The 20,385-nt window shown below is 39.2% G+C and overlaps 1 protein-coding gene across 1 annotated transcript in view; it reads right to left on the minus strand.

Annotated features, from left to right (window-relative positions):
• The window catches only part of acp2 (acid phosphatase 2, lysosomal), a 30,374-nt gene extending 17,960 nt beyond the window's left edge, over positions 1-12,414 (minus strand). Inside the window, exons 1-7 of the mRNA XM_048263596.1 lie at positions 12,245-12,414; positions 11,205-11,300; positions 10,272-10,358; positions 10,000-10,152; positions 4,049-4,147; positions 3,875-3,964; positions 618-750 (exon numbers count right to left, since the gene is read on the minus strand). Of these exons, the coding sequence (XP_048119553.1) occupies positions 618-750; positions 3,875-3,964; positions 4,049-4,147; positions 10,000-10,152; positions 10,272-10,358; positions 11,205-11,300; positions 12,245-12,334 (748 nt within the window). The 5' untranslated portion in view covers positions 12,335-12,414. The remainder of the gene's footprint in view (positions 1-617; positions 751-3,874; positions 3,965-4,048; positions 4,148-9,999; positions 10,153-10,271; positions 10,359-11,204; positions 11,301-12,244) is intronic.
• Between the last annotated feature and the right edge of the window lie 7,971 nt (positions 12,415-20,385).

Genomic DNA, 20,385 nt, shown 5'->3' on the forward strand with positions numbered 1-20,385 from the left:
TTTCACACTGTAGAATTCTGGGGTATTCTTACTGTATTCTGATGTGTTCATATGTTACATCTGTGTGTAGTATACAACAGGGAGAAGTCCATATTATTGTACATAACTGTGCCTTAGGCCTGTGTACCAGCAGGAAGGTCATACAGGCCGATGTTTAGGAACATCCGAGGAACATCGGTGATAACATGGGCCGAGGGAGACAGCATGTCTGCCTATTCAGGCTAGTATCTCCATCTGGCCAGGGCCGGGTTTTGTACACTGGTTGGCACCTGCCACGTTGGCATGATTGACGTTTGTATGTTTTAGTATAACAGGCTTTGTCTTAGGTTTTGACTTGGAGACGGATCGAGGAAGCAACCCAAGGAGCATCTTCTGTCAGAAGGCTCAGCAGCCGCTTCTAATAACAACCACAACTGTTAGACTCTGCACAGTTTTACTGTTTGAGACTTAGCCTGTGTTCTGTTATTCATTGTTGTACCATCTACAATAAATCATCATCTAATCGCCGATCCTGATCCCGCCGTCAAGCTTTATGACCATCTTCAATACAGACATTAGAACTAAAACACAACGCAACAACCAGAGAATCCAACAACACAATCAAAATATGAACATACCTCCTTGGAGCCGACACTTCTCTTTCTGCTTATAGACTCCGAACATCATCTGAAAGCCGAAGTTTTTTAATCTCCTCAGTGTCTCCATTACCTCAGGAGTCACCCATGGTGGGATAGTCATGTTATGTTTGGACTGAATGATAAAAAAAATAATAACATGGGACATTCTGTGTTAAATAAGATCGAATCCAGAAAAATGTCTGCAGCACCAATTCAGATTTTGTTCAGATTTGTCAATATAATAATAGTATTATTATTATTATTTTACATGCCTAATCTGGGAAGCAATGCTTGGGTATTAATAGCTTGAAAATTGTCTTTAAAACAAATGAGCTTGAATGTAACTGCATTCTTTGGTCATTTTCTTCAGACATGATCAGACTGTGATGAGCTCAGTTCTGCAGATAGGCAGGTGACCCATGGTATCAACATCCATTAAAATATCTACCTTTACACATCCATGAAAGTATTTGTCTATCAACATTCATTAAACTATCTGTCTATCAACATCCGTTAAACCATGTCAACCTAGCAACCAAGATGATTACCCTAGTAACCAGCATAGCAACCACCATATGTGTCTTAGCAACACCTTAGCAACAATAACAATTACCCTAGCAACAACCTAGCAACCACCACTGTCAACCTAGGAACCAGCATAGCAACCAATATTATTACCTTTGCTCCTAGGCACATTCCATCCAACTTTCTCTCCATCCATCTACTTCAAACTAGTTATCCACTTATTAAACTATTTGTCTATCAACATAAATTAAACTGTTTGTCTATCAACGTCCATTAAATTATCTGTCAACATCCACTAAACTATTTATCAACAGCCATCAATATCTGTGTATAATTCAATTACTACTTAATCTCCATAGCAAGCAACAGATTACCCTAGCAATAACCCTAAAACGTATAACATACTGTAAATTACACTAAATGTAAATCCCCATTCTCTCTCTTCCCCCCCCCCCCCATCTCTTTTTTGCATTATCTGTTTAAACTATAAATTATATTTTACATTTTGTTTTTGTCATTTTCATGCACTGGTATTTCCTTGGAATTGCTTTTTTGTAGTTTCTTTCTTTCTAGTTTCTTTCCATTTTCCTTTTTCTCAGAATAATTTTGCTTCCCTTCAAGGGTGGATTTTTCCTTATTGTTTTCAGTGTGAGAGTACAATAAATCACCAAAAGATTATTTTTTATACCCGTTTTTACTCAACTTTACCAAAGGTGGCAATAATTCTGGAGAGTACTGTAGCTAAAGCACGTGGAGTGAGGGAGCACTGTTCTGCCCACTGTTTTTGCTGAGGATCTTGCTCATGGCATCACATCAGATAGATCTTGCCTTATTATTAAATTAACATGCAGACAAACACTAATAATGCACAGAACCCCTAACAACACAAACAAGCCCTGCTCAAACACTCTAAAACAAACACTGAAGCCCAAACACTCAGTCACACTACACATAGCTCACCATTTAAATTAGAGCTCTATGTGTCCAGCTTTAACAATCTATCAACTACTCCATTCATATGCAATATTAAATGACTATGCAACATTTATTCTCATGGTTATGACATATTTGGATTCTATTTATAATTTCACAACTGGATACAAGGCAAAAAAACATGATGTGTAGTTAGGTAATTTAACTTTCAATAAGATCCCAATTCTAGATACAGCAGCATTGTGAATGTCATTGTTAAGAGGAATTCCTATATTGAGCTACCTTCATCGTAGTTGTCAAATCATTTAATCACACACCTGACATCAAATTAATGGGATGTAAACCAGTGGCAGTGGGAGCATGACAGACATCACTAATGTGCATCACCACTATACTAAAACTATAAAAATAGGAAGAGGCATCATGTAGCAATTTCTTTGGTAATTTCTTTGTATATTTATTATAGCAAACATGGAAGATGCCTAGTGATAACTACTTCCTTGTTTTCTTTGGCCATTTGAGTGTCACAGATTCTCTATTCCTCTTGGTTTCTAAATAACTGTGGATATCCAACTCCTTAATTAGATGTTTATTTTATTAACACAGCAGATTAAGCAGATCGCTGTGATTTGATTAATCTTTACATTCCTAACTCCGTAATGAGGTTTGAGAACATTAAATGCCTTTTAGACTCTGCATGGTAAAAACTTTACTGCACGTCACAAGTTCTTTCAAGGGTCAACAGTCACAAGACCGCAGTGACCAAATTCTTTCATGCTTGACAGCTTGTATGCAATGAGTGACACTGTTCCTTGCAGATTCATCAAATGCATGAGCAGCACTAGGTGATACTTTACTTGAACAAAATGCCCAGTTGTGAAAAACTGTTTCTGGTACTGTTCTGGTTTATTTTTGACAGGCCAAATGTATGCGAAAAGGGCAAATATAAAACATGCCGGTAATAATTATCATACAAAATGTATAAGGAGATCTATGTGTTGACAGCCTGTGAAACACTCTATTAACAGCCTACTGTACATTTTTACCTCAACAGGATGTCGCTTTCCTTAGAGGGACATCCCAACTGCCATAGGCCCACCTCTCATCAATTACAAAGTGTCAACTGACGACTTCATCGGGCTTTAAGCTACATTTCTTTGGGAGAAGTCTTATGTTTGTGACTTTATTTAAATTTGGCTATTTAGTCATCTTCTTGAACTTAGCACTAATAGGGCATTGAGCTCTGGATACAAATTAGGCAATAAGTTTGCTACTAATTATATTGTTGATGTATGAGTGAATTTTAATTAATTATGGTGATTTACTCAGCAATTTTTTTTCTTCATTTGAGTGATATTCTTATTCATATTATGAAGCTTATTATGATGTAGTGAACAGGGAGGTTTTCTGCCTGTTTTTGTTGATTTAGGCCATTTTGCCAGCTGGTGGCTTCTAATAAATCTACCCTTTGCCAATTTCATCTAAGATTATAAATTATCGTTGGTAATGTTGAGGTGTTGCTCACTTGCTACTCTTTGATTTACTTCAATGTTATTGTTAATTTAAAGGTCAAACTGATTTGAGGACTTCATTCTTTTATCAACCTACAGTAGGTCAGGTGCACAACTGGTGCATTTGCATTTATAACAAATTGGGAGAGGTAACATAAATTCTCTTAAAATAAAATCAAACGAACAAGAAAACATATTCTAGCAGAAACCCTGTTCTGGAATAGTAATAAAGACATAATAAAACAATAATCAATTTGGCTAAAATGTCTAGTAGATTTTGGACCTCACCTCACAGTACAGGGTGTCATGGACACTCCAAACACTTTCTACTGTGGCTGTGGTCAAGCCCGTTTCATTCCTCACCATTGCCAGGAAATCCTTTGTTAAACAAGAAAGAAAAGAGAGATTGTATGTCATAACACCACACTACTCCTAACTTTATTGGGGCACACACACACTTACTTTGTATGTTTCTGTCATATTGCGGAAGAAGTCAGAGTGCTCAGTTTCATTCATAAGAACCTTGTAGCGAGGGCAGTCATCAATGGGAAATGAAAGTAACTAAAGAGAAGAAACAATAGTTATCATGACAGGCCTAGTTCCACCCAAATCCCCTAATCCTGCAACACCGTGTGAATACTTATATTCTCTCACCTTAATGACTAAATCATTTTTTAAAGGTTCCATATTATACTTCTGTTCAAAAAGTCAAAATAGACCTATGGGTTGCTCAAAACATGTCCCTGAAGCTGTTTGCAAAAATTCCCCTCAGATAACACATTATCAGCAGCTCTATTCTTGCCAGTTTCAGTCCCTGTCAGAATAGGCTGTTTCTGGGGCCTGTTGCCTTACACGCAAATGACCACTCCGGACTGATTCCATGTCTACGTCAACGGGCATCATGGTCGTAACGTAAGCCAGGGAATACGAGTCGGTGTCGGCCACCAGAAAGCCTCTGACTACCAATGATAAAATGCAATTTGTTATGCAGGACTAATAAAGAATGTGTGACAACATCATTGATGGTTCTGTTTGCATTTTCATAGTAAAGTTGTAAAGTCAAAAGTTTAAAAGCATTTGTGAAATTGGCTGCCTATTACCAGATGGGGCGGGGTCGCTTTCAGCATAGGCTAGGCTATATGGCCTTCGGCCTCCTGTCTACGGCCGAATTACAGCCACGGGGATATCGTTTATCAACCTCACTTCCATTCGTCTCATATTGCTTAAATATGGCAACAAGAACAAGACGTGTCCGGTCAGTGGATCTTCGAATGAAAATTAACCAAACAAAAAACCAAGGATTATTTGATTTCTGTTTTAAAATACAAAATCGAAAAACGAGAATCAATTCGTTTTCCTAATCAGTTTCAAAACATCAAAATACAAATACCGAAATTAGTCTTAAATTTCGACGATCATTATTCAATGAAGCCTATTCTTAGGCTAATCTGAGGAGGCTACCCAGAAGCTCGCATCAGGCTAACTTGGTAAAAATAGGCTACCTGTTAGATATGGCGGCCTTGGAGTGTTGCGAGGGATATAGAAGAGATGGTTAAAAAGGACATGTGTTATGCAGAAATTCCACTTTAACACTTTAACAAATAACTTTGGTTCACAAAGAGGTTACTCTGAGAGGAGCATCCAATGATTTTGCACCCAGCATAATTAGGCATCCACTAACTCGGGACCACCTGGAAACTGAGGTGGCAAAAGCCGTTTGCGAGGTAGCCTAGGCCCTAGGGGATGCCAGGCCTACTGCGGTCACGTAGCCTACCATAGGCCTACCTACTGTATGCAATCACTCATTTTACTTTGATGTATTTATTAGGTTGGTCCAACATACAGTACCTCAGAATTATTGGCACCTCTGCTAAAGTTGATGCCAGTAGAAAAATGAGGAAATATCCAACTTATAGGCTAAGGACACCTGGTTTGATGCTCAGGACACCTGGTTTGATTAGATTATGTTAGATTAGATTCAACTTTATTGTCATTGTGCAGAGTACAACAGAGACAATGAAATGCAGTTTGTGTCTAACCAGAAGAAAAGATATAGTGCAGTGTATACAGTAGTATACAGTTATTTTCAGAAGGTGGTTTAGAGTAGTATATAAGTATGTAAATAAGTAATATAAGTATGTGCAGTGTATTAGCAGTAACCTTATAAGAGCAGAATAAATATGGCTGTAATATGAACAATGTAACATCATGTACAGATATGTGCAATAGTGGCAGTATACATTATAGTAGTAGTAAGAACAATATAGATATATGCAGTGTATTAACAGAATATATTACAGAAAAACTGAATAAATATGGATATTTAGTATGAACCATATAAACAGATATGTACAGTATGTACAGCTATGTGCAGTGTGGAAACAGTACCATCGTAGTGCAGAAAAAGTAACATTATAATAGTATTAAGAATAAGTATGTGCAGGATGAAGAGCAGTAATAGTAATAGTAGAGCAGTAGCAGTAAACAAATAGACACTATGGATGATTGATGCTCATTGAGCTCAATGCAAATCAAACCAGCTATAATAGGCTAACTGAAATAAAACCATGCCAATCTCTATGGTGAAGGGTATGTGATTATGTGGAGCTATTTTAATTCCAAAGGCCGTGTCCTGAGGAGTTTCTGTTACTTGCAATATGGATAATATCAGGTGCGTAAAAGACGTTTGGATATTTTGAGTAGCCTAGCCTACTGCTGGAAACGATAGGCTACAACCAAAATGGAGGATCTTCGAGAGGAAATTCCTAACCTAGTGGGTGGGAATTTTCAGATGGGGTTGGGTATCGGCTTGGGTATCGAATATCGAGTATTGGTTGGAACCGGGACCATCTTTGCGATTTTCCCGGAATTGTTCAAAAGATTAAATTTCGATTCCTAGTTTCGATTTTCAGTCCGCCGACCGGAAGAAGAAACGGCTGAACACCAACGAAGAAGCGCATAGTTCATAGAATTAAAATTCATGGAGAAGGTCAGACTATTTCATTCAGAAAGCAGGGTTCCCGCGGATCCTTAAAAAGTCTTAAATACAACTGAATTTTGCGAAAGAGAGGTATTAAATGTGCGTATGGGACCGCCAGCGAGCGATGAGCGAGCAAGGGAGTGAGCGATGTCTCCATCCAGTTTTGTAAACGCAATTGTATAAGTGACTAGGCTATTAGGCTACGGGAGGAAGTGTAGTGGTTGCAGAGTGAAGATGTTTTTCACGGGTTTGGTTAAAGGTGTGAAAACGGTAATAATACAGTAGGCCTATGTACAAAATAATATGCCTGACGTTTTCGTGGTGAAGCTGAGGCCTGAGAGATAGACAGGTAGCCTACGTGGAATGAGGGAGCCTACGGTAGAATGAGCGGGAGAAAGAGTTTGTAAGCCAGTTAGCGATAGGTTGCCCATATGTTCGAATTTAGGCCGGACATATGGATTTTAAAAGCCCTGTCCGGCGTCTGGCGCAGCCTCAAGCCGGACACTCATTTGTTCTCCTTTTTGGAGTTGCGCTTGGCATCTAAAGTCTTTGCTCGGACGCAGCATCATTTCACAAACTATGGACGCGAAGACTGCTGGTCAAATTATGTGCAGTGCTTCGCAATCAGGAGGAAATACCGTATATGTCAAGTTGATCTGTTTGCATCTTTCCAGCGCGTGTTGCTGGCCTAGCCTAGGGAAGAAAATATCTGTCTAAGTTATAATAGCTTACCTGTAATATCTGCCAGCAGCTTGCTTGCCAGCGTTTCCCAGTAGGCTAGGCCTACTTCGCAAAAGTTGTGAAATATAACCGCATATTTTTTGAATGTCGGCGACTGCTACATAAAAAAAATAATAAGTGCGTTCATAATACGTGCATGCTTGAGATGAAACCAGCAGTTTTCAGCAGGATCATGCGAGAAGGACCTGTCTCTTAATTAATTTAAAACAAGTCAATGGTTTTACAATGTTTCAGTCCAGCTTTGGTTGGTTTAGATACAACTGGTATGCAACCAGCATTTATAGCTGTGAAGGTAATTTACACACAATTATTTTTCTTTCGCCAAAATATATTTGGTAACTTCTGTAATGGGGTGGGGGTTAAAATTAGTAGGGAAAAAAAAAATATTGCATAAACAGTCATATATATCTTTTTGCCGTGGTATAGTCTTAATTTTCATTTAGATGTCTTGAAAAGGTCTTAAAAGTCTTTAAATTTGCACTTGGAAAATGTGCAGATACACTGCAAAAAATGAATTCTAACCAAGTGATATTAATCTTATATTAAGATTAAAAAATCTATTTGGTATTGTTTTTAGTATGAAAAGACTTACCTAGCGCCCTCTCAAAAGAACATTTTTACTTAATTTAAGAAAACTTTGACTTATTTTAAGGACTCTTATCAAGACAAATTTACTCAACGCACTGGCAGACCAATTTGCTTGTTTTTAGGACAAATTTGCTTAACGCACTGGCAGACAAATTTGCTTGTTTTCAGGATGAGATGTCTTAAAATAAGTCAATTTTTTTTTTAATTAAGACAAATGTTTTCACAAGAAAGTGCTAGGTAAGTCTCTTTATACTGAAAACAATACCAACTAGATTTTTTTATCTTGATATAAGATTAAGAACACTTGGTTAGATTTTGTTAGATAAACAGTTTTTGCAGTGTACCCTGAGAAAGGCCGTTGGTTAGCTAGCTCATTTAAAATATCCTAAACTTTTTTTGACCCTGCCTTTAAAAAAAATCGGAATCGAGAATCGTTAGGAACCGGAATCGAAATAAGAAATCGGAATTGGAATCGTTCAAATTGAAACGATACCCAACCCTAGTCAGCACCCTATATTGCTCTAGGTAGTAACATTCAAATTTCCCTTGTTGTGACGTCTCAATAAGGGAGATTTCTGACTAGCTTACAGAAGCGCATAGTTTCTGGCATCAACCCCTCTCAACTAACCCACAAAAACTCATAGTGCGGTTTTGTTTAGCACCTATAGTGTTTGTAGAAGCATCAGAGACCCAAATGGAAGTACAAAAGCACAGAAAAAGTGAGTTTTGCATAATATGGTGCCTTTAACAATGCAGTACTATAGCATGCAGTTTGAACAGCAACTAGGAGATACAGTATACCTTAATGACTACCAAATGCACATCCATATCTGCATTACACTAAGCTTTGACGGCAGAGGTATACTTTTGCCACGATGCAGCAGTTTTAGTATGCCCTGTTATGCAGTACATTAGTTAATGAAATATATTATGAAACTACTTATGTATATGAGCCTCAGAGGAGGCTCGTCCATTGAGGAAAGGGAGGACAATACTCCCTAAACTGTTCAGGGAAATTAAAGTAATACAATATACATACATTTAACATGACATTGGATTATGTCTCCATGCAGGGTAGTGTCAAGCAGCAGTGAAGTGATAACCTTATCATGCAGGTAGCCAATGTTCATGTCACCTGAGTCGGACAGAAAACGGCCCTGCTTGCTCTGTTTAAGTTTTTATGCCCCTTCCAAACTGCGTTAAAATGGTGTATTTAACAGCCAGAATTTCAAAATTTTCCCAGGGAGACACCCTCGAACCCCGTGATCAGCACCACCTCTCACAAAATACCATCAACGTCCCTGCTACCGGTCTGTCAGAAATATGACAACTGTTGTCCAGTCCGTGTAATGAAAAAGTTTGGGAACCCCTGCTTAAGGGCACAAGTCCAACACCGGGAATTGAACACACAACTTTCAGGCTACTGCACGCTAGCCCACCACCCCACTTTCAATGCAGCAGAAATGTTCTTGTATTTTTTCCCAGGTCTGTGTGTTGACACAATCCTGTCTCACACATCTATGGACAATTATCTTGACCTCATGACTTGCTTTTCACTCACTGACATACACCATCAACTGTGAGACCTTATACAGATGTGTGCCTCGCCTAATAATGTCCAATGATTTAATTTAGGCAGGTGTACTCCAATCAAGTTGTAGAAGCATCTCAAGGATCATCCGTGTGTTTGGCCCTCATCTCACCTGAAGTCCCATCCCTACGACTGCCCCATCATGGCTATTACTGTCCTCCCTGCCCGGATTCCTGGCCCGTACAGCCTAGCGACCCACCACTTGCCCCACCACTAGTACGGTGTGTAGAGTGATAAAAGTTAATTGCATCTGATTTAAGATGAGTCTGAACCATAACAAAATGTGGAAAACTTCAAAGGGCCTTCCGGTTACACTGTAAGCCCTTTGAAATAAATGCTCATGGACAACAATATATTGTCCTGTATAGAATGTGCATAGAAGTCACATCACCACAATCCCAAGTTAGGTCTTTCTGCATTTGGTTTTCAATCATGCCTCATGTCTCTCCTCAGTGAGCTCATTGTGTGCATGTCTCCATATATCTGTACAACCTTCAGACTTTTGACACTTACCTTCTCCTGACTCTGGGGAACTGTGTGAACAGGTATAGGCTGCCACTGGACAGTTGGTTCAAAGATCTGTGAACCATTGGGTGGGTACAGCCCAGCTAAGTTCGACTCTGCACTCATCAGTGTTCGATCATAGTCAGTACTCCGTACAAATATCTACAAAAAAAAGTGAAGATTTTTTTAATATGCAGCAAATTAGTGAAAAGCATCTTATACCCCAATTTCCAGAACATATATTGATTTTTTTTTTTTCTTTTAAGACTGATAAGAATAACCTCAAGGCGGTTGTAGTGTTCACTAAGGAATCCTTGGTAACGTCTGCGCAGCATCTGTCCCAGTTCAAAGTGTTGCTTCATTCCTTCCTAAAAGAAGATGATGGATGAAGTCATGGCTACAAACATAATGCCGATTCACATCGGATGTGTGGCAACTATGGCTGTAATGATATGCGTATCGAAACCAAATTGTGACACTCATTTCCGCGAACCTGTGTCACAGCACTTTGCAGTTTACAGCGCTTTGCATTGTCTGTAGTGAACCTCACCACACTACCACAGAAGAGTCATTCTATTCTGAACATTGTCAGTGGTGTAAAATAGAGTTTGTTTTTGACATGTGTCTATGCTCTTTGCACGTTGGGGGTCACAATTTGGTGTTAATGCAAACGACTGTGTTGCTCAAAACTGCACCAGTAATTATGCTCTGAAACAACTGCTTGAACCTGTTAACTTCTGGAAATAGACCCTTGGTTGTTTTTACTCCAGAACATTTCTTTAATTCCAACATCCATATCTGTTTCCATCAGCACAGCCATTGGTTGTTTTGAATGCTTCATCGGTCGTCATATAAGCCCGTTCCATGCCGAATTAATGATTGTGATTGGTGCCTGTGTTTTTTGGACATTAGAAATGGACATCAATGGCCTCCTTGCCAGACTAACCTGCAGAGCGGATTCAAATTCGCTAACAGGTTCGTCTGGGTTTTCCCAAAAAGGCTTTGCCTCTAGCTGTCCTATGTGTGCTGCAATGCATGCAAATAGCAATTCAAATTGATGTTGCTTTATCTAAGCAACGGTAATGCTGAGCTCACAGCCTTTTTGAAATTGGAGCACTTTGCATTGAACAAATACAAATAATAGTGTCTCAAATCAGTCATATCATTCTTAGTCACAGCAAACACAAACTTGCATCATGTGAGGAACAACATACCTGAGTCAGCTGGCCAAATCCCTGAGGCCAAGCACTCTCATTATGTGGGTCAGTTGGGTAGGCTTTGACAGGGGAACGGTCACCATGCCGGTACAGCTATGTGTAAACGCAAAATGTTTCAATATGCCAAAAACAATACAGTATGTGATCTAATTCATGCATAACACTATGGGGTGATATTGCAAGACATGCAGTTAATTCAGACATTCAAAGTACAGCATTTTTTTCTAGTAGACATAGGCTACACAACTTCTACTTGTATACTTCTTTACTTACTTTACTTTGTACAATTAAGCGAGCTACCATAAACAAGAGGGGGAAAAGGATAGGCACGCCTGCGGTCAGCAAGACTATTCTAAGACAATGACAGGAATTGCAAACCCCATGACCTGTAGTGTCGCAAGTTACTTTTGACTCCACATTACATGTAGCAATAACCTACATAAGTGGCTAACGTTACAGTCAGGATTAAAGAGATATGTAGGCATGTTCACTTGATTCCCGTTTAAGAACCCCCTAACGTTACTCCTTACAAAGCTTACGAAGCTTTCATGCAAAGTCTGCAAAAAAAAAATGTAAGTCCAAAATGGAAACTAAATATGGCTAACATTAACTCAAAAACGTTAGCTAGCAAAATCATGTTGGATTTAGCAATAGTAACATTAAGGCAATAATCTAACGTAAACAGTGCCACACACCAATTGAGATGACTGCAAAGTATTTCGATGCATTTTTATCTTGTGGAGTGTGTTTCAGTGAAGGTTTAATCTAATGTCATTGTCTAGGAAGTGCTAACGCAAGCTACTGAGCAATTACACACCGCAAACAATGTTAAGCGCTTCAATTCATATCAATTGAGCATTTCACAGCTAGAAGCTACCTAGGCGATAAAGCAATAAGCAAATTAGATAAGTTCAGCCTAACAATAACGTAGGGTACTGTCCTAGCCAAGTTGAAGTAGCGTTGCTCAAAGTTAAGAGAGGTTGATTAACAATGATAAACATTAATCTAGGTCGTCTTCAATGTTAGCAGAGACTTACTAATGTGACGTATTTTAGGCGTCTTTCTCCCAAACAGACGTTCAAAGCAATATAAAATACCCACGAGAACCGTAAAAGTGACTGCGACATTCTTCGAAATCTATCGTTCTACAGCTGTGGCCACTGAGTCGCCAGTAGCGTGAAACTAGCGACAGTAAGGCAAATGTCAATATGGCCGCCATTCGCTAATCCTTCAAAATAAAAGTCAGAATAGTACAGCGGCTAGTTTTTGCAGAAAGCATTAAACTTGGCACAGTTATACTACGACCCCTAGTGATCAAAAATTGAAATGGACCCCAACACATAGCGCCCCCTAGTGGCCGCCATCTTGAAGTCAAATATGGCTACCATTCTTAATAGAATTGTTGATACAACTTCAAAATTAAACAAGATAAAAACGTATTTTAAGTTCTAACACTCAATTGTTAGGGTCAATGAAGCTATTGACAGGATTTCCAAACAAACTTGATATTGGCCATTTTGAAATCCAATATGGAGGATACCAAATGTGAAAATATAGACCATCTCTATTGTTGGGTGATTCTTCAATTGGGGGCAATTTTGCCATCTCAAATTTTAAATGATAAAATCAGGAAAATTTTGGTTTAAATTATGCCAAGACAATTAATATGAAGGTATAATGCTGGCCACAACCGAGTTTAAATATATTTAAAAATAATTTATATTTATTTGCCAACTGGCATTACAAAATGTCATTCCCATCACAACGTCAAAAACTTGGGGAAAAAAGGATCTAACAAGGAGACAATTTAAACTCATTTATGTTGTAAACATTGTTAACCATCAACAATAAGTATAAATTCAAAATGTTCACATTCAGCAAATTACATATATTTTGATATTTTCAGCATCAAAATGTGATTTTCCGTGTTTAAAGTACACTTTTGTTTAATTTCTGGAAAAGTAGTTTTAGATATTTTTTCTTTGAATATGTGGATAAGTATTTCATTAAGCTTTTCATGTAGCAGCTCAATATTGAAGATAAAGCTATTTTTAAAGTATTTTTTACTGTAAATTAAGGAACGTGGCGGTAATGACATGCTGTTCTGGTAATGACATAGTGTTTTGGTAATGACAAGCAATGAAAAAATGGGAATGTTTGAATAGACAAAAATAGGAACAAAACTAAACCAGAAACCTCTAATTTTTTTTCTAGAGAAAAAACATGAAACAATGTAATAAAACAGCAGAAAATATCAAAATACAGACCATAACTATGTTGAGATTATTACCGGTAGGAAAAAGATGGTATGGTTTAACAATGCATATTTCAGGCCTAAAATGAAACCATCTTGAAATGTCATTATTTATGGGTTTTTTTCTTTTTGTTGTTTAATCTGCATCCCTAGGAAGATACAAATAAATGCTTCACGGCAACTGGTCATCGACAATTCTTACGTATACTTCCAATGTTAAATGCGTGCTAGAGTGGACATCTGTAAAAGTTAAGGTTAAGTCAGTATAAGGTTAAATATTTGCATAAAATATTTGTAGGCCTAGCATTTATTATTGTTCCTTGACTGACAGAAAAAAGAGGTCTCCTATACTTTCCCCCTGTATTCTCTAGACCTTTCTGCTAATGTCTTGGGAGTCATGCTGGTTGAAAAAAAATAGGGTACATTTGTTTTAGGAAGTAAGGTATCTCACTTGAGTTTCATTGCAACATCACCCTATTAGGCTTCTTTAGCTTAATTTCTAAACAGATGATAAAATATAGATGGTGAAACAGAAAACTTGTCATTAGCGCCGTAACCTGTCATTACCGCCATCACCATCACGACAAGTTTTGTGTTGGTAATGACGGTTGCGGTAATGACATTTTTCATCTTTTTTCAGGAAAAAAGATGCTAGGTCATGGATTTGCTAACATCATTCATCAGCTAGTACAACATGAACTTTAAATACACATAAATAATGTGAATATTTCTTATTTTTTCATAAAAATATTGCTGCAACAGCATTTATGGTAATGACGCTGAATAAGTCTACTCCATGATCAGAAGGAACACATGATTAAATTACTTACTTTTTCAGACATCAGATATCACTCTTCTCTCATGGCTGACATGTGCTTCCCTGTCACTATTGATTTCCATGGTTACGGCACAAACAAGTCTTATCCTAAAAAAATCCTAGTAGTAATCATAGACTGTCGCGGTAATGACGGTATTGTTGGGGGACAATACTAAATTACAACAGAGAACAAAGAACAACAGATGAAAAAAAGTTTGGATTGACCTGAGCGTAACGTTAGCAGAGCTAGACAATGTTTGTCTAAAGAGCGCAACGGTCGGGGGGTAGCATGTAATGCCTGTATGAGGGCATTCAAGTAGGTGGGAGCAGTAGGTTTAGCTGGGAGGACCAGCAGTTTGTTTTTTGAGAGATTTAGCTGGAGGTGGTGTGCCTTCATCCATGAAGATATGTCTGAGAGGCAATCCGTGGTCCGTGTCGAGACCAAGGGGTCATCAGGTAGAAAGAACAGATAAAGCTATGTGTCATCTGCATAGCAGTGGTATGAGAAGCTGTGCGAATGTATAATCTGTCCCAAAGAAGTGTTGTGGCAAAAGAGAAGGGGGCCCAGTACTGAGCCCTGGGGGACCCCTGTGGTGGGATGGTGAGGTGCGGACAGATGTCCAAGCCATGATACGTTAAACGAGCATCCTGTGAGGTAGGATTCAAACTGATATGGACTGGGTAATATGTTAGGAACAAAAGGATGCGACTTCGTTATTTGGGAAAGAAAATGATCAATCCACAGAGGACTGAATTCAAAGACCCCTCGAAAATCTAAGTGGAAAAAATGACACGGCAAGCTAGTACATTTTGCTTGAATTTCAGCGCAGCAACTCATGATGGTACTCAGTAGTTCGTATGGCCCCGACATGCTTGATGGCATCGGAGGAACCCAGGGCCCACTGCACCAATACAGGGTCAGACAATGGGTCTGAAGTTTTCATCCTGATGCCTAAGAGTAGTGAGGGTGCAGTTGTCTTGCCCGTAGAGGTGTGTGCGTCCTTCCAAGGATATCCCTCCCCAGACCATCACTGGCCCACCACCAAACCAGTCATGCTGAATGATGTTGCAGGCAGCATTACATTCTCCAAGACATCTTTAAACGTCACATGTGCTCAGGGTGAACCTGGTCTCATTTGTGAAAAGCACAGGGCGTCAATGGCGAACCTGCCAATTTTGTAATCTATGGCAATTGAGCTGCACAGTGCTGGGCAGTGACCATCGGTCCTTCCAGAGGCCATCGGGCCCTCAGGCCACCTTTATGAAGTCTGACAGTGTGGTCAGAGACATTCACACCAGCGGCCTGGAGGAGGTCATTTTGTAGGGCTCTGGCAGGGCTCCTATTATTTGTTGTTGCACAAAGGAGCAGATACTGGTCCTGCTGCTGGGTTAAGGACCCTCTACCATCCTGCCCAGCTCTCCTTGAGCAACTGTCTACTGGAATCTCCTACATGCTCTTGAGACTGCGCTGGGAGACACAGCAATCCTTCTGGCAATGGAACGTATTGGTGTGCCATTCATAGCCAAATGTGAAACTAGTGAAAAATCAGTCAAGGAGGATAAAGATGGAAAATGTATCATTTGCCATCACCTCTAACATTCCTGTTTTTACAGACCTATCTCCCTTCTTCCTTTCTTGTCAAAGTTTTTGGAGAAAATGGTCTTAAAGCAAGTCTTGGACTTACCTTCCTTTCTACTTTCCTTTCTACACTATCTGAACTGGAATGTCTAGGAAAGCCCTTGACTGGTTTAAATCCTACCTTAAAGGGCACATGACCTCACCACAGGTGTGCATCAGGGATCAGTATTAGGGCCCCTACTTTTCTCTATTTACACACTTCCTTGGGTGAGACCATTCGCTCCCATGAATTTGATTATCACTGCTATGCGGACGATACACAACTTTACCTGTCTTAAGCTTTTGGTGTTTCCACCAGACTTGGCGCTGAACGCACTAGCAAGTGTCCTAAAAGTGCTGGTTCACTGACTAGCATGAGCCCTAATGTGTCAGGAGGGAGCTAAACTCATAACCCAGTTAGCAAACATACACTGGGACGGATCTGGGCCACACCTACCACAACGTCCGGCACGGATCTGCATAATGGACCTGATCCGGCGTCCAAACGCACATCGGTCCAAAATTGGTCTGGATCCGTTTGACGGATCTGGTACCAATAAGGGCTAAGACTGGCCCAGTTCCGTATGGTAGTCTGTGTTACTGACGTGTTCCAGATCTGCTTATCATATGCAATACGCGTCCGCTTATTGTGTGTGGTACGGACCCGTTTATCAGACATCAGCCGGCTTTATTTGACATGTGAAATGTGATTGGTAATTAATTATCCTGATAGAAATGTTTGCTACACATTTGCTAACAGGTTCATTATAGGTTCACCCAGGCTAAAGTTCGTAACGTTTTCCCAACAGCTCAACTGATAAACATAAGCTAGGCTACAAACACAAGAGGGGGGTAAAAAAAACTTTACACATAAGTGTCTTATTATTTTTTTATTTAACAACCTGGCTGTAGAAGTGCAATCCCAGACAAAGTTTAAGTTGTGTTAATTCCACTGTCCCCATCGATATTCCTCAGTCATCTCCATGGTCAATCTGAAACAACACAAAATAAACATTTTTCCTTTTTGAAAATAGGCTAAGTCACAATTACACTCGTTTTTTACCATCGGTAAAAACGTTATCACTGTTTCCAAAATAGTTATTGTGATGGCTGTTTTGCTTAAGCTAAGCTAGTAGCCCATATTGCTGGAAAATAATAGTATAACCAGAGCCCATTAGACATTCTCTGGTATAACCTTACAGTAAAGTTATCAATCGCTCGTTTGCTTGTTATTGTTTCTGAATAAACCAACAGAGATAAAAAGCAGATACCCTACCTTGAAAAGTTAGGCTGTCCTAGTCCAGGCTGGCAAATCATGTCAAAGATTGATAGTGAGCAAACCAAAGATCCTTGATTACGTTACTGCTTGGACTGCTGCATGCGTGGCAAGAATATGGGGTTGTCTCATAGCACTGACACAAGTCTGACACAAACAACAATTGACTACTTTTACCACTGCTAGGTAATAATAAAAATAATGAAACGAACATATGATCAATATTGAGCCAACTATATCTTCTTTTCCAGCCTTACTGTAGAAATGAAATGGTCATGGGAACATAGTGCACCCCCATGGTTTCTAAATTTGTGCCATTCCAAAATACCTTTTTTTTTCTTTAGCAGTTAGTTGACAATGAAGTAGGGAAAGGACAGTCAATTTAGCAGAAGCACCTTAATTAATATCATTACCACCTGGGTCTGCTGTGAAAAAATGGTCCTTGGCTCATATATCACAGGTTTGGGCCAAATCAGTGTTTTGTATTTTAAACGCATCTTCTGACTTCCAGTTGAGTTGCGGAAATTGGACCTGGGACAAATCTGTAAACCGGTGATAAAACAGCATTGCTAGCAGAGCTGAAACCTGTATCAGGAGCAGACCTGGCCCACAGTCAGATACCGTATGTCCGCTACAGGCGGATCTAATGGCTTTTATGCGGATCCGGCCCAAAGGAAATTGCTAAAATATAGCAAAATATTAAACTACAATAAAACAAAACAGACCTTTTCAAACAATCACTATAAGCCTTAAAATAAACTTTAGCATATGCTAATTGGCCCCACTCACCTCAATTGAATTAGGCTAACAGTAGGATGTGTTGGACTGGGTTATGTACTAATTTATCTAACTATGACTGGGTGTATGTACTAATTGATCTAACTCTAGGATAGAAGACAAATTAGCTAATTTCCCAAAAGGCAGCATATGTTTTTTTAAGAGACTTGACAGACGCTAGCATCCAAGGGTTTTAGCCTCCTTGCTAGCATGCCAGCCTCTAGGGGGCAAATTAGAAGGATTGAGCCCAGGCAAGTGCAGGGTTTAGTCACACAGTCAAAACTTCACACATAGCCCAAACGCACCCCAGTTTTTGACTCAGTGTCAGAATGTATGGCTACTTCCTTAAAATCTAACATGTCTGCCATTTTAATTATGCATGATTGTCTCATAATGTATTTCATAATGCTGAAAGATGGCTGTAGACATGTCATATTATGTGTTAAAAGCAGCATAGCATTATAAATGTAGAAAAAAAGGGCATATTTTGGTGGCCATATTTGAAGTCAAGATAGGGGCCACTAGGGGGCGCTATGTGTTGGGGTCCATTTCATTTTTTTGTCACTAGGGGTAGTACTATACCTGTACTATAGTACTATAAAGTTTCGTGCTTTCTGCAAATACTGAACGATTCAGGTAAAAATCTGGCCTTAGCCGCTGTACTACAATTTATTTATTAGTTTTTTTAAATTCATGAACAGGAACATTAATAATTGTATTGTGTTACCAAAGGTAGAGTAGCCTACATTTTTAAAATAATCAAATACAAAACATACCATGAAATGCTACATTATTTCTATAGAGCCTAGTGTTGAATAAAAATTGTGTGGCTGATAAAACAACAAGTTGAGCATATTTAAAGGTGGGGTGAAATGTAATGGAAATTAAAAGACTCGAGTGCTATAGAGATGCGCGGTTCGCGGTTACAGCCGCGGACTCCGCGGTTAAACCGCGGATCGGGCGGATGACGTGAAGAAATATAATATTTTAATTAAATTCGGTGGGTGGCGGTTGAACCAATCAAACGCATCACCCATATTAAAACAACCAGCGGATGGCGGGCGGGTGCGGTTTTGAAAATTGGTCAAAAAACGTGCGGATGGATGGCGGATGGATGATAAGTTTTGCTATGTGGTTATGGTTGAAATAATAGCCCATCCACGCATCTCTACTATACATAGATATTATACCAAGTTCGTCTTTGTTCACTCGCCTTTTAAATGTGCACAAGTTATTGTTTTCGCAGCCACACAATTTGAAGTTCAACAGTATGGGTCAATATTATAGTGTGTGACTCGGTCAAGATTTAGTACCTTGTACCTACAAAGGCGAATTTGGTATAAATATCTATATACATTCTATAAAATACTTTAAGAATGTATATAGATATTTATACCAAATTTATACTGTTGAACTTCAAATTGTGTGGCTGTGAAAACAATAACTTGTGCATATTTAAAAGGCGAGTGAACAAAGACTTGGTATAATATCTATGTATATTCTGAAAGTACATAAAGAGTCAATTTTACCCCCCTTTTAAATATGCACAACTTTGTGAATTGTTTTCACAGCCAGGAGGAGTTTGATATCAGACCCTTTTTGTAAGACATTTGCTCCATGCGGTGTGTGATGTAGTGTGTGCCCCCACCTCCTCCATATCACCTGTGCTATACAATTTATTGGAGAGACCTACATATCATTTCACCTGTATATTGGTTTATTTATTTTTTCTTCTGCATATTTTTGTGGTTTTAAACAGATGTGGGTAATATGTGAATGTTTTATCTGTCTTCTGTGAGAGGAAGGTGTTATAGAATGATGACATTAGCTCATTTATGAGCCTATTACGTGGTATTACTTATAATGATTGTTGTTCTACCGAGGTCAGCATGCCAGTGACTGCCTTATATATGCTTACCTATCATCTGTTCTGGTTTATGTACCTGACGAAGACCTGAGTGGTCAAAACATTGTATTAAAACTGGGAGCAAGTAAGATGGTGTGTGTGTACTATATATCTCTTCTTTTTCCTTGTATTGGCTAGTGTACGGCACCTGTGGAATTTTTAGATATGTATACATCAGGGGAGAAGGGCTTTAGTTGGAGGTGACCAATAACCCGATGGTCACTCTGATAGAGCTCCAGGGTTCCTCTGTGGCGAGAGGAGAACCTTCCAGAAGGATGACTATCGCTGCAGCACTCCACCAATCAGGCCTGTATATGGTAGAGTGGCCAGACGGAAGCCACTCCTTAGTAAAAGGCATATGGCAGTCCGCCTGGAGTTTGCCAAAAGGTACCTGAAAAGACTCTCAGACCAAGAGAAACAAAATTCTCTGATCTGATGAGACCGAACTCTTTAGTGTGAATGCCAAGCGTTATGTTTGGAGGAGACACCGCTCATCATCCTTGGCATCCTAAGGCTGTAACATAATGAAA

This window comes from Alosa alosa, chromosome 14, assembly GCF_017589495.1.
Source record: "Alosa alosa isolate M-15738 ecotype Scorff River chromosome 14, AALO_Geno_1.1, whole genome shotgun sequence".
Taxonomy (NCBI): Eukaryota; Metazoa; Chordata; class Actinopteri; order Clupeiformes; family Clupeidae; genus Alosa; species Alosa alosa.